We start from the raw sequence: 12,252 nt of genomic DNA on the forward strand, positions 1-12,252 counted from the left end.
CATGCCAGGTTAGCCTTCTTTTGCTCGATCACTTTCTGTCTTTCTTACACACCGATTATGAAATGTGTTGGTGTTTTGCCACAGAAATGGTGGATCAGTGCCTGTTTTCCAAATTGTTCTCCGTGTGTCCAAAAACGCCACAAAATCTAGGACTTACGTATAACAGTCACATGTCCCCGATCGTTTATCCCGAGTACCCCGCTCGATCTTGTCTGTGCTTTGTATTCACTCGCCCATAATTGTCAGGGCACAGCCAGACAGGTGCAGCTGCGATCGATCCAACGCCCTGAGAAATACAACGACCTGGATGAATGAGAAATGTGTGCCACTTGCGCGTCACTGTGACCCGTTGACCCTTTGTTCCTCGACGGGAGTGATCAATCTTCAAATATTATATTCTGTGCGGTCACATCATTTCACTTTTCAGCCGTGTAGAATTGCACTACTTACAACTGCACTTCGGCCGCATGGTGAAGTCGTGGTTAGCATGTCTGCCACACAGCCAAGAGGTTCTGGTTTTGAACCACATTCCGAAAATCAAACATGTTAAGTTAGCTAGCGAACGTGCGCGTGATTAGTTGTTTGTCTCTATCTGCCCTGAGATTGCCTGCAGACCATTCTAGGCAAAACTGAACTTTCTGCCACCCCTTCTTCATCCTAAATTCGTAATACCCCCACCGATAAATCTTCTTCGTTACTCACATCCCGAGATATGCTAGAGGGACATTAAAAGTGTTCGAAATTATAAACCGTGATACTTGCAATCTTCTGACCTCTGTGATGTCTGGCTGTGTGGGAGGACCGCACACACACACACACACACACACACACAAAAGCCAGTGATGACTCAATGTTGGAAACATCTTGCGTCAATTTTGGCCAAGTGGTTTTGTCCCAAAATGTAATCATCCGTCAAGATTGACAAAATTGACCGGCCTGCAGAGTTAGAAGGAAAATCACTTCTACACCCTCGCAGGGAGGCTTAGATAGAATTGTGTCACGCATTCAAGGCCATGCGATATTTTCACACCGTCTGAGGGCAGGAAGAGTGTAGTCGCCTACTTATTGAGCAAGTGCAAATGTAATATGCATTGTGTTAATGATAAAAACGTTTTTTTCCCCCCCTGCTCTCGGGTCACTTTTACAGAATTCTTTTTCCCTTCTCTCTGCAGAATTCAATCCGACATAACCTGTCCTTGAACAAGTGTTTTCTGAAAGTGCCTCGCTCCAAAGATGACCCTGGCAAAGTAAGTCACTCTCCAACATGGCCTCCGTTACTTTTTTACGTGTTTACTTACCCTCGTTGGCACATTTGTGCTCTCGTCGGAGGGCGCGCCATGCGGCCGGGACTGTGTGGGGGGGGGGGCATTGAAAAATGAATTAAGAAGGAAGACGGTTTAAATAATTCAGTGTGAATCCTTGAGCTTGAGTGGAGGTCTGCAAAGACACAAAGCGAGCGGCTCCCCCTTGATTAGCCCGGCTTGGACCTGACCGGCACCTTAATTCATACCTCGGATCGAAGTGGTCAATAACTCAACACGGTGGGAGAGAACTTGAATGTAACATGGGCTGTTTGAAGCCATTGAGGGAGACGAGAAGCTAAATCATGCATGTGCTTACGTTAATTGGCTGTGTACTGTTCAGTGATGTGGGACTGGGAGACCGAGGGAGGAGAAAGTTGGGGGAGTGGAGGGAAGGAGACGTGCGCGCGCGTTTGTGTGTGTGTGTGTGTGTGTGCGCGTACGGCGGCCCCGATCAACCTCCCGAAATTCCACGTCTGCTGCTATTGGACCTCTTTGGGAGTGAAGGAGAGAAAATGAAAGGGAGATACCGGGAGGAAATAAAAGAACAAATTGAATTAAATCCTCTCTCATTGTTTATATGGGCCGCGTTCCCATGCTGCGGTGTTGTTGATGACGGAAGCGGCACTGATGGAAAAGCAGAACAACTCGATTTTGCGGACATGAAAGCGCACGGCGCACCCTCTCTTGCAGCATGTACACACAGAAAGAATGCCACTGAAACCGCAGCTGTTTGGTAGTCAATGAATGCATCATGGTTAATCACAAAGACATGTTAAAACTTGTTTTTTTTATTAATTTTTTTAATCTTTCCCAAAAAATCTTCACACTTGCATGAAGATTCAATTAAAACATCCATTGAAAGCTTCACCAGATTGCGATAAAAATTGATGTAAATGATTGCGCAAATGAGACCAAGCCACCGATTGAGCCCCTGAACAATGAAGCATTTGACATAAAACGGCTCTGATACTCAAATGATTAATTTTTTGGTTAAATCTAAACTTCAGTCGCACATAAAGACAAAATCACAGAAGCGTCGCCTAAATACTCCTGAACGGAATTGGCTCGGATTTAATTGTGAAGTGTAATTGAAAGCGTAACCGAAGGATGTGACCACATTGGACCGTTTTTCACTTCACTTCCTGGATTGTTATTGTGCAAAGGTGGAGAGACAAACATCCAGTTCATTCTCATATTGTACAAAATGAACTGCTGCCACGAAGAGTAACTTTCCCCAATTGGCCTCCTCCCGGCAGGGTTCCTACTGGGCCATAGACACCAACCCTAAAGATGACGCTGCGCCCAGTCGGCCAAAGAAAAGGCCGCGCTCCGGAGAAAGGGTAAGTTGTCTTCCCGCTTGTCTGTTGTGAAACGAGTCGCTAGGGTTTGGTACGTTACAGAATACTCCACAGATACAAAACTCGACTAACTGTACCGTGCACTGTCCTTGGCGGACTTGCTACAACGATGCACATGTCAGTAGAGGTCACTGTGACCTCACATGCGTCACATTTCTCACGAAGGTGTTATCTAAAAAAAACAGAGGAGTTGAATTCCATGACATTTGGAACATGCCTTTCACCTCCAAGTCATTTGGTTCCTTTCCTCCTTACATTAAACCGGCAAGATGTCGTTTTTGTGCGATGAAGCGATCCCTTTATGAATGCCCGAGAGGGGATACTCAGTTCTGTGGATATTTTGGCATCAACGTAATCATGCTACATTCATGCAGTCCACTAATGCAAACCTAATCATCTCAGAAAACAAAAGTCACATTTTACATTCAAAGGGTAATGTATGATTTTCTTTTCCCTCGAGCCAATTCCTTTTTTCAGTGAACAATACACCTCACGGAATAGCAGGAGTTGCTTTGCTTTCATGAGAGTGACATTGACATCCCCACCTCCCCCCAGTCAGCCACGCATCTCAAAGGAGCCAGCGCAACCGGTGTGAAACTTCACTGCATCATACAGGCAGCTGTTTCGAATATTTTGACTCTTACCTAGCAAGGCAAGAAAATCAAATCATGAGAAACAAGTCTCAGTATGACAGTGCGGTTGCACACCAATGCCAAGTACCACCCAAATATCAAACATAGAACATAGTGTTGCACCTTTTCCGGCAAGTGCGCCATCTCTTAGGCCCACCTTAGTTTTGCTGCATGCTGTCTTCTTGCAGATCGAGCAGGGCTGACCCAGATGTAAGTGTCTGTTAATTGCAGGCTGGTAGACTCGTTCTGTGCTCGAGACCCCGCAAAAAGCAGCAGGTACAAGCGTCTGAGTAGATGCAAGGGGGAACAAAATGGATTTGGGGGGGGGGGGAGGGGGAGTGATTGACAGCAGCCGCAGCTATAAATATATGTAACCCTGCATCAACTCAGCAGACTGCGGCTGGTTGAGTCGTGAACCTGCGACTGTGAATACAAAGAAAGCAGAGTGAGCTCCCCATTCCAGCCGCCGCCTCGCTGTTTGGGTATACTCTGATTTTTGTACCTTTTAAAGATAATTAGCACGCTCCTCAGCGTGTCAAAAGATTCGATTTGACTCGGTGCGGTCAACTTCGTTTAAAATTGCTATTTTTTTTTTCCGACCACCTTCACAGCTCTGTGATCGATAAGATGAATATGAAGTGTCACAATCAACAGAGCAACATTCCCCCTCTGAAAAAGTCCATTGTTGTAGCTTTAGTGCACAGGTGTCGAACTCAAGGCCCGGGGGCCAGATCTGGACCGCCACATCATTCTATGTGGCCCACGAAAACAGATCAAACATGTCAACTTCCATGATGCTTTCTAAAATGTTGACCAAAATTTTTCATTCTCATATGTCATAAATAAAGATATTCTAAGCATTTTCTTGTTACGAAACCTCTCGTTAGTCACTTAAACAAGAGTTACTCTTGACTTCTTTATGTTTTCAGTCATAACGGCCCTCCAAGGGAAACAGTAACTAAAATGTGGCCCGCGACAAAAATGAATTTGGCACCCCTGCTTTAGTGCTACGAGGGCTTGTCATGTTATCGCTGTAGACACAAGCGTTTTATATGTTTGATGTCGCCCTCTGTGGGTTTTTAGTTCAATTCCGCTTTTACTTGTTTGTGTGAATACGCACAGTCAGTCGATCTCGTTGCTGGTTTCAAATACATTTCACATCCTGTCAGAGCTCTTGACTTTGCGATCATTGGAAAACATGGGTTAATCCTACAACAATGAGAAAGTTCAAACTTGACTTTGTTACGTCTGCTGATACTGTTTTTGCCTTCAGTTGGAATGCCTTGCCTTGGTAATATATGGATGTTTTGATTCTTTAGTGCATCAAGGGCTTTGGCAGACAATGTTGAAAAATATTTTTTTCCCCCTCAGTTAAAAGAGTGCAGATGGTTCGTGCTGACACTGATAATATATCTACACTACAGTGAAACTCCTCTACAACGAAATCCTGTTTGCAGCAAGAAATTTTTCACAACAGGGGACTTTTCACTGTAGCAAATTCATCTCAGATGTAAACACACACACAAACACATATGTGTACTCTTTATTTTTATTCCAATAGTGCATAAGTAGGAGCATACACTTCATATAGCCAGCGTAGAAAGAAAAAAAAGGGAAAGAAAGCAAAATTTACGATCAGCATTCACTTTCACTTCCATCAATTTCTTGCGTAATGTCTTCATCTGCCTCCATCTTTCATTTTTATTACTTTTGTCCTGTCTTCAAGTGTTTAAGCTTTTCTTCACTCCTTGGTGTGCAAAGGTCCGTTTTGTAGCCATTTTAGCAATGCAACGTTCTTGCTGCGTCTGAAACTAATAAGAACAAATACTTCCTGTACTACTGCGTATGCGTAAGCCACTGTGGTGTTTGCCGTTGCCATTTCTGAGCTAAGCAGCATGAGTCGCTGTGGGCTGAGGTTGGATTAGACTTTTGCGGAAGGCCTGTTTTCGTTGTAGTTAATCTTGTTGCGAGGCAAGGGCAGAGAAAAAGATTTCGTATAACTCGAGAGGGATTTTTCGTTGTAGGGGGAGCAGAAAAGTGGGAATGGTTTTAATGCACGAGGATTTTTTTTCACACTAGGGGGTATTTTCGCCCATGTGGGGTTCATTGTAGAGGAGTTTCACTGTACAATGCCAAACTACGACTTTAACCCTTTCAGGGACAGCGGTTACCACAGTGGACAGCTTATCATGACATCAGATGACAGGGTAAATGAAAGGGTTAAAATACATGTACGGCCAAATCAGGTTGTGAAGGTGTAATGAGTGACCCTGTGCAAGCACTTGCTATGTCCCAATGTGACTTCGGCAGTTGCTTTTAAGGGCCAGTGATGTCCTTTGAAGGCACGAGCGCAGCCTTCTTTTCGCACATTTTTGCAGCATACATTGCCCATATCCCACGATAATGAGACATTTTTGGGTGGGCATCACATTGGCCTACATGTGTACAGCTACAGAGTGACTGCATTAATTGGCGTCTGGGGTTGGTTGAAATAAATGAGTTTTTGCGGGCTGGAAGACACAGTGGATGAACGGTGCCTTTTCAACACATGCCGACTCCAGACACAAATTGCTATACTGGTAGTAAACGGATACCAAGCTTCACGCACTCGACTCTGCGCAAGGCGTCGATGTTGGAAGTGCGAGCCGGAAATTAAATTCGGCCTGAAGAAAGTACTGTGAGTCGTTATTGTGTCTTCAGCGATATGGCACCACTTGAAATAGTCGACGCCGAGTTTTAATTTGATCACCCTTGTCAACATGCTGCCTTAAACACTTAGTAAACCTTTTTTGGCTTGTGCACCACAAACGTTTTGGTTGTACCCCAACTCATATTGTTCGTGTTGATGATGCTCCAACAGTAGAATGTTACACAAATGAATGAACATTTCATTTTATGATGGCATTTTTTTGGTCTTTTTTTTTTTTTGCCTCAAATGGAACAAAAATAAATATGACACCTTGAAAAAAAATTACAATCAAATAATAATAACGAGCAAAACTACAAAAAAAAACTGTCTTTATTATATTGAATAAAAATGGAGTTCCTTTGAACAAGTCCTCCTTAAATAGGCATCTAAACTTTAAATATCAGAAACAAGATACTTAACAAGAATAACATTTAGATCCACCATAGCAGTTTTAATGGGTGTGCCACATGTTATTGAGCTGGGAAATAAATGAAATGAAATGTTTTCACGTACCCTCTGCAATATGCTCATGTACCCCAAGGTGTGCGTGTACCCCTGATTGGTTGAACATGTTACATGCTCATATACGGCAAGTAATCCAGTCTTAATTTCTTACAAACTGCAAAATGGAAAATTCATTATTAACAGTGACATACATGTAATGGAGGCTATTCGAGGGTGTCTTACCCCATTAAACTCACCTTACCCAGGACAAGCTGGCTGTAGCCTTTTAATTGGATGGCAAGGACAGAGCGATATCATAAGCAATTAGCGGTGCCGTTCATAATGACTGAAATTTTTGTCCAGTGACATTGGATGGACATGGAAAGGAAGGTGAAACAAGTTAGCAACCGAAGAAAACTTTCTCAGGAAGATAATTGTTGCCTGGATGCTTTTTCCATCCATCTGTCCATTTTCCGAACCTCGTTATCCTCACTAGGGGGGTGGGGGGTGGTGCTGGAGCTTATCCCAGCTGTCTTTAGGAAGTAGGCCGGGGATACCCTGAACCGGTTGCCAGCCAATCGCAGGGAACACAGAGACGAACAACCATCCGCGCTCACACTCACACCTAGGGACTATTTCGAGTGTTCAATCAGCCGGCCATGCATGTTTTTGGAATGTGGGAGGAAACCGGAGAACCCGGGGAAAACCCACGCAGGCACAGGGAGAACATGCAAACTCCACACAGGAAGGCCGGAGCCGGGATCGAACCCACGACCGCTGCACTGTGAGGTTGACACGCTAACCATTCGACACCTGGCCGCCCTGGATACTTTTTGTTAAATGTAAAAATTGGATGACCTGGTTAAAAAAACAACAACATCTGGACACCTTGAAACAGCTAAGTGTACCTTACATTGCAGCCTAACATTCACTACCTCTCAGTGGTTTTAGTTTTGTACTATCAATGCCTGCCGACCTATAGCATGCACTCGCGTACCCGATTTTAGCATGATTTTACGCATGACTATAATGGGACTTGAAAAATGTCCTTTATTTGCATGGAGTCACCTGCTTTGAAGGGGGATCCATTTGTTCACAAGCACATGTGAGCACACGCGCAGATACGCACGCACACAAACACTGCAACCATTTCATTAAAGAAAACCATTCGACTCCTTAATCATAGCTAGACTTGTGTATTCTTTTCATTGTTTGTCTCTCTCTCTCTCTCTCTTTGCGACTGAATCTTGATCATTATCTCCAGCTCTGTCTGCCTGCCTGTTGTGTCGGCCTGCATACCTGCCTGCGCGCATCTCCGGCGGGAGGCGCTCAGGCTTCAGGCGGGCTCGCGGTGACAAAAAGCGCAATCAGACTTTTGAAGGGAAAAGACAGAGGAGGCATGAGAAATAACGGGAAGGGGCGAAAGGAGAGCATCCAGAGAGGAATTAGACGATGAGACGGAGAGGAAAAAGTCACGCTGCAAGGGGAACCAGATAACAAGGAGATGAGGGAGCTGAGGGAGAGTATTCCAGTCTTATGTTCCAGTTAATTACCACACAAGGCCTCAGGCTGCCGCTAGACATATTTTCTTCACCGGGGAATTTTTTTTTCTTTTAAATTACAAACATTAATTAATTCTGAGGCTTGTCATCTCGTCTTATATGGATGGGCCCTTCGACCCCTTTTCTTACGCCTCGCTTACACCGCTGGCAGACACACCGCGGGCTGTCACATGGGCTGAGCCGAGGCAGGAGGCACGTTTTAAGTACGAAGCATTATCATCAGGAAAGGAGGAAAAAAAAAAGGTCTGCTAAATATGTCTGGGTGTTTCTTGGCTTTAAGTCATCAGGATGCAGGGCTAAACCGCGGCTGCATGCATGCATTGTCTCAATGTGTAGACAGGCAGCCTACCTGCATCTCTCAGATTAATCACTCTCTTTATTTGCTTCACTCCGGGCCTGTCTGCCACCGCTCAATTATCTCTCTTCCCTTCTTCCACTCCCCTCCGCATCCCGCCGCCGTCTGCTTTGTAACTGGCTCCACCAGGGAGACAGCATCCTGTTTCTTTGGGAGTTTATCATAAATTAAAGATTGCATTGTTACCAACCAATCCTCTTACTGTAAGCAGTTTGGGAAGGCGGCACAGAAAGCAGCCTTGAACCCGAAAAGGAGTCAGGCTCTAGAAAATATAATCCACCTTTATTTATTTATTTTTTTCTGGGTGTCAAATTTGCCCCTCATTGATCTTTGGCTTGTTCGGTGTGGCCTCAAATCCCGTTAACCCTTCCGCGGCTCTCTGAGGACACAGAGCGATGAACTCCCTTGAATACATTCACCACGCTTGAATTATGCATGAGGATGCTTTGATGCATCTTCGTGCGTGTGATGTGTTCACTTTGTGGGTCGCTTAAATGTCCGGCAATTTAAATGAAGCGCGCCTCAAATACTTCGCACAGTTGCAGCCGCGGGCCCTCTGGTGATTCAGGAGGCTCCCGACGTAATCATAAATTTGCAACATTCAGACATTTCTCATAAGCAAATTCACATTTCATTTCCTCCCTCATTTTTATTCTCACCCTCCTCTGCATGTTTCTAATTAACGGAGATCATATTAGACCTATGCTTTTATGTATGAGTAAACCAAAGAAACAGTCAACTCAAGGTCTGAACCCATGCAAAAGAACACTGCCGCAATGTCGGCAATATCAAACGTTCGAGTTCCAACATCCAAATGTTGGACCAAAATTCCGTCAAAAATAACCCCGGAAGTTAGAAGCATCTTCATGATGTGCGCATTGGGGTGAATTTACCAGACATTGTGACAGAGTGAATAATCCTCAAAAGGATGTTGTCATTTTCATAAATTCACACTTTTTAGTTAATGATAAACATTACTCATGAAAAAAAACAAGTTTCCTGGACCTGGCTATGGAAGGCCCCATGTCTGAGTTTGCCTTGGGCCCCCCCAAATGATTAAATACACACCTGGTCCCCATAACACACGTTTTGCCAGTGCAACTTTGAAAACCTAATTCCTGGCAGGAATTAACTGCCTGCGTTTAAACTTTTGTTTCTTTATTTTTTTGGTGGCGCTTATTCGAAATGAATGCAGATGGTTTTGAGAAGACTTAGTTGATTAGAGAAGAGGAATATCCACTTGAAGTTAGCATAACGCAGACACACATTTGAAACTCAGGTAGTGTCAAAGTACTCTTCGCGAAAGTTTCTTCGTCACGAAAGGTAAACTAACGTGTAGTCACAGATGTCTGAGCATTGTTGGTTACGTTAAACAATGTGTTCTGCTGTTTTGGGTTTTTGGTAGGGCTAAACCACCTGCTTCTGCCCCATTACAATTGGTTTTATACAACTTTAACTCAAACGTTTTCTGAACAAAGGACTTTGACTTTTATATTGATCTTTTGTGACTGGTGTCAGGCGTTTGACTTTGTACTGTTTGACAGGAAAGAGCACTGAGTGACGATGTGTACTGTATGCTATGTTACCTTCTCAAACTGGCAGCTAGCCATGCGCGAAGCTAAGATAAGATAAGATAAGATAAGATAAGAAAACCTTTATTAGTCTCGCAATGGGGAAATTCCCAATTCACAGCAGCAAAGTTATGAAAGGAAGAAGTAGAACAACAAAATATAGGAGCTGCTGGAAAGGCAGCCACTCTCGCGGCGCCATTTTGAAGTCAAAATAACAAAAATAACACAACACAACACATTGGACACAGACAGTCGTGCAATCTTCACCACTTTTCTGCATACGCTTTGTTGTCTGAAGCAGTTCTAGATGAAAGAGGAGAGGATCAAAGTGTCCTTTCACCAGTGGATCAGAGACGTCATGCTGAAAATGTGCACACGTCTGCTACAAGCTAAGTTTTGAAAGCAAACACGAAGCTGTAACGTCCATTGACGAAAAGAGATGAGTTCACTTCTCCTGTCCCACGTAATCCGCTTCAAACTCCAAGCCGCGACTCCCAGTTCCAAATCCGCATTGGCGCTCCGCGCTAACGCTCCTTTCTTCTCATCGTCGGCTCCTCAAGCCTTACATCCATCCAGCCGCAGACCGTTCAACAGCACCGATCTCTCCGCTGAACAAAGCGGGGCTGTGAAAAATGCTGCCCATTACAGGTGCAAGACACAAGCGCCCCGGACTGTCCAGCAACGACAGTCAAATGGCGCCGACATTCCTCCCAGTCAAAAACAGTGCTGGTATACCCATGCTGCCGAGAAGGCGCAACCACCAAGCACAGAGTCTCCTCCTTGATGAATGTTGTGGCCAAAAAATGCTGAAAAAAGTCCACATCAGTTCCACACGACGTAAACAACACAAAGTGACAAAACAAACACAAAAACAAAAAAAAAAAAAGCAAGGCTCATGAGAGCACTTGCTGACGGCTGCCTACTCGGGCGCCATCTTGACTTCAAAGATCAAGATAAGATGGGGCTAAGGGGTGTGATAGCCCCATCAGAGGTCTTTCTAGCTCCCAGCCCTAGTAATTTATTTATTGATTGTATTTCATTCATGTTAATTTAAGTTTAAAAATATTAAAAAGGTCACAAGTAGCCATTCCGTTTCAATACAATTCGTGTTTCCGTAAACGTTTGAACTTATTTGCAAACACATTCAAAAGTATTTGCAAAGTAGGTTTGAAAGTATGTTGGCTAAATGCTGAAAAATATTTTCACAGGATGCCACAGGATATTTTGCCACTCATAAACGTTTACTCCATATTGGCAGTTCCACGATTCAGTGCGTGTGCACTTCAGTGTGTAGGTGGAAGTAAGCTGACCTAGTAATATTATTGATATGTTAATGGTATGATAGAGTGCTGTCGAAGATGACAGACAGTAGCTTTCTGCTATCAAACTTGATGAAGGTTGTAGCGTAAGGCAAACGGCTATTCACAAATTAAAAATATGAAGTCAGGTAGGACAGTATATGCTACCATTTTGAATGCTCTCTCTCTCTCTCTCTCTGTGTCTCTCTCTCTGTGTCTCTCTCTCTGTCTCTCTCTCTCTCTCACTCACTCACTGTCCCCGCAAAGCACTAAATGATTTGCCTTTCATTTAAATGAGTCGGACAGTAAACTTGTACAAAGCAAAACATTGCAATTCCAATGAGCATTTAGTATTCATGTTTTGAAAAAAGCATTTCTTCCTTCTCTCATTGCAGGCGTCAACCCCTTACAGCTTGGAGACGGAGTCTCTGCGAATGGACTGCATCATGTCAGGTGGAGCGTCTCCCACTCTGGCCATCAATACGGTGACAAACAAGGTAGGAGGGGATGATGGATGTATACCGACTGTTTTTGTCTATTATACTTTGTGTTATTTTAAATATGTGATCAACATTTCCCTTCCTTTTCCAAACGGGTCAACTTTGAGTAACGATCCATCTCATTCACGTGACATGACGTCACAGAACCTCGCCAATCTTCCTGACGGCCATATTGTGGCGCAAACGAACCCTTGTGGCTCATTGAGCAAATGCAAAATCTGTGAAAATTGCGTGTTTGCAGAAAGTGACTTGACAATGGTAAACACCTGTGCTGTTCACGGGTACAATAATAAAATGAACAGGGATTTGAAACGACGCTTACTGTTACTATAGCCAATACATGTTTACTTTAAAAGTGTGGGCATGGTTATCATGATTTACCATAAATTATCCATTAAAAAAAATCAGAATTATATTGTGCATTCACTAAAAAGTATCAGCACAAATAAATCAATTGTAAAACTCACAAGTCAAGCAATGAATGGCATGTTTTGACGAAGCCGTGCACTTTGCACATAGCCTTCTTTCAGCCTAGCTAG

The 12,252-nt window shown here is 43.8% G+C and overlaps 1 protein-coding gene across 1 annotated transcript in view; it reads left to right on the top strand.

The window, feature by feature from the left end:
- Positions 1-12,252, top strand: part of LOC147210397 (forkhead box protein J3-like) — a 63,046-nt gene that overhangs the window by 30,387 nt on the left and 20,407 nt on the right. The window contains exons 3-5 of the mRNA XM_086109972.1: positions 1,173-1,247; positions 2,561-2,644; positions 11,609-11,710. Coding sequence (XP_085966098.1) covers positions 1,173-1,247; positions 2,561-2,644; positions 11,609-11,710 — 261 coding nt within the window. The remainder of the gene's footprint in view (positions 1-1,172; positions 1,248-2,560; positions 2,645-11,608; positions 11,711-12,252) is intronic.

Source organism: Hippocampus guttulatus, chromosome 1 (genome assembly GCF_054856545.1).
Source record: "Hippocampus guttulatus isolate MCC_2025c chromosome 1, RoL_Hgut_1.0, whole genome shotgun sequence".
Classification (NCBI taxonomy): Eukaryota; Metazoa; Chordata; class Actinopteri; order Syngnathiformes; family Syngnathidae; genus Hippocampus; species Hippocampus guttulatus.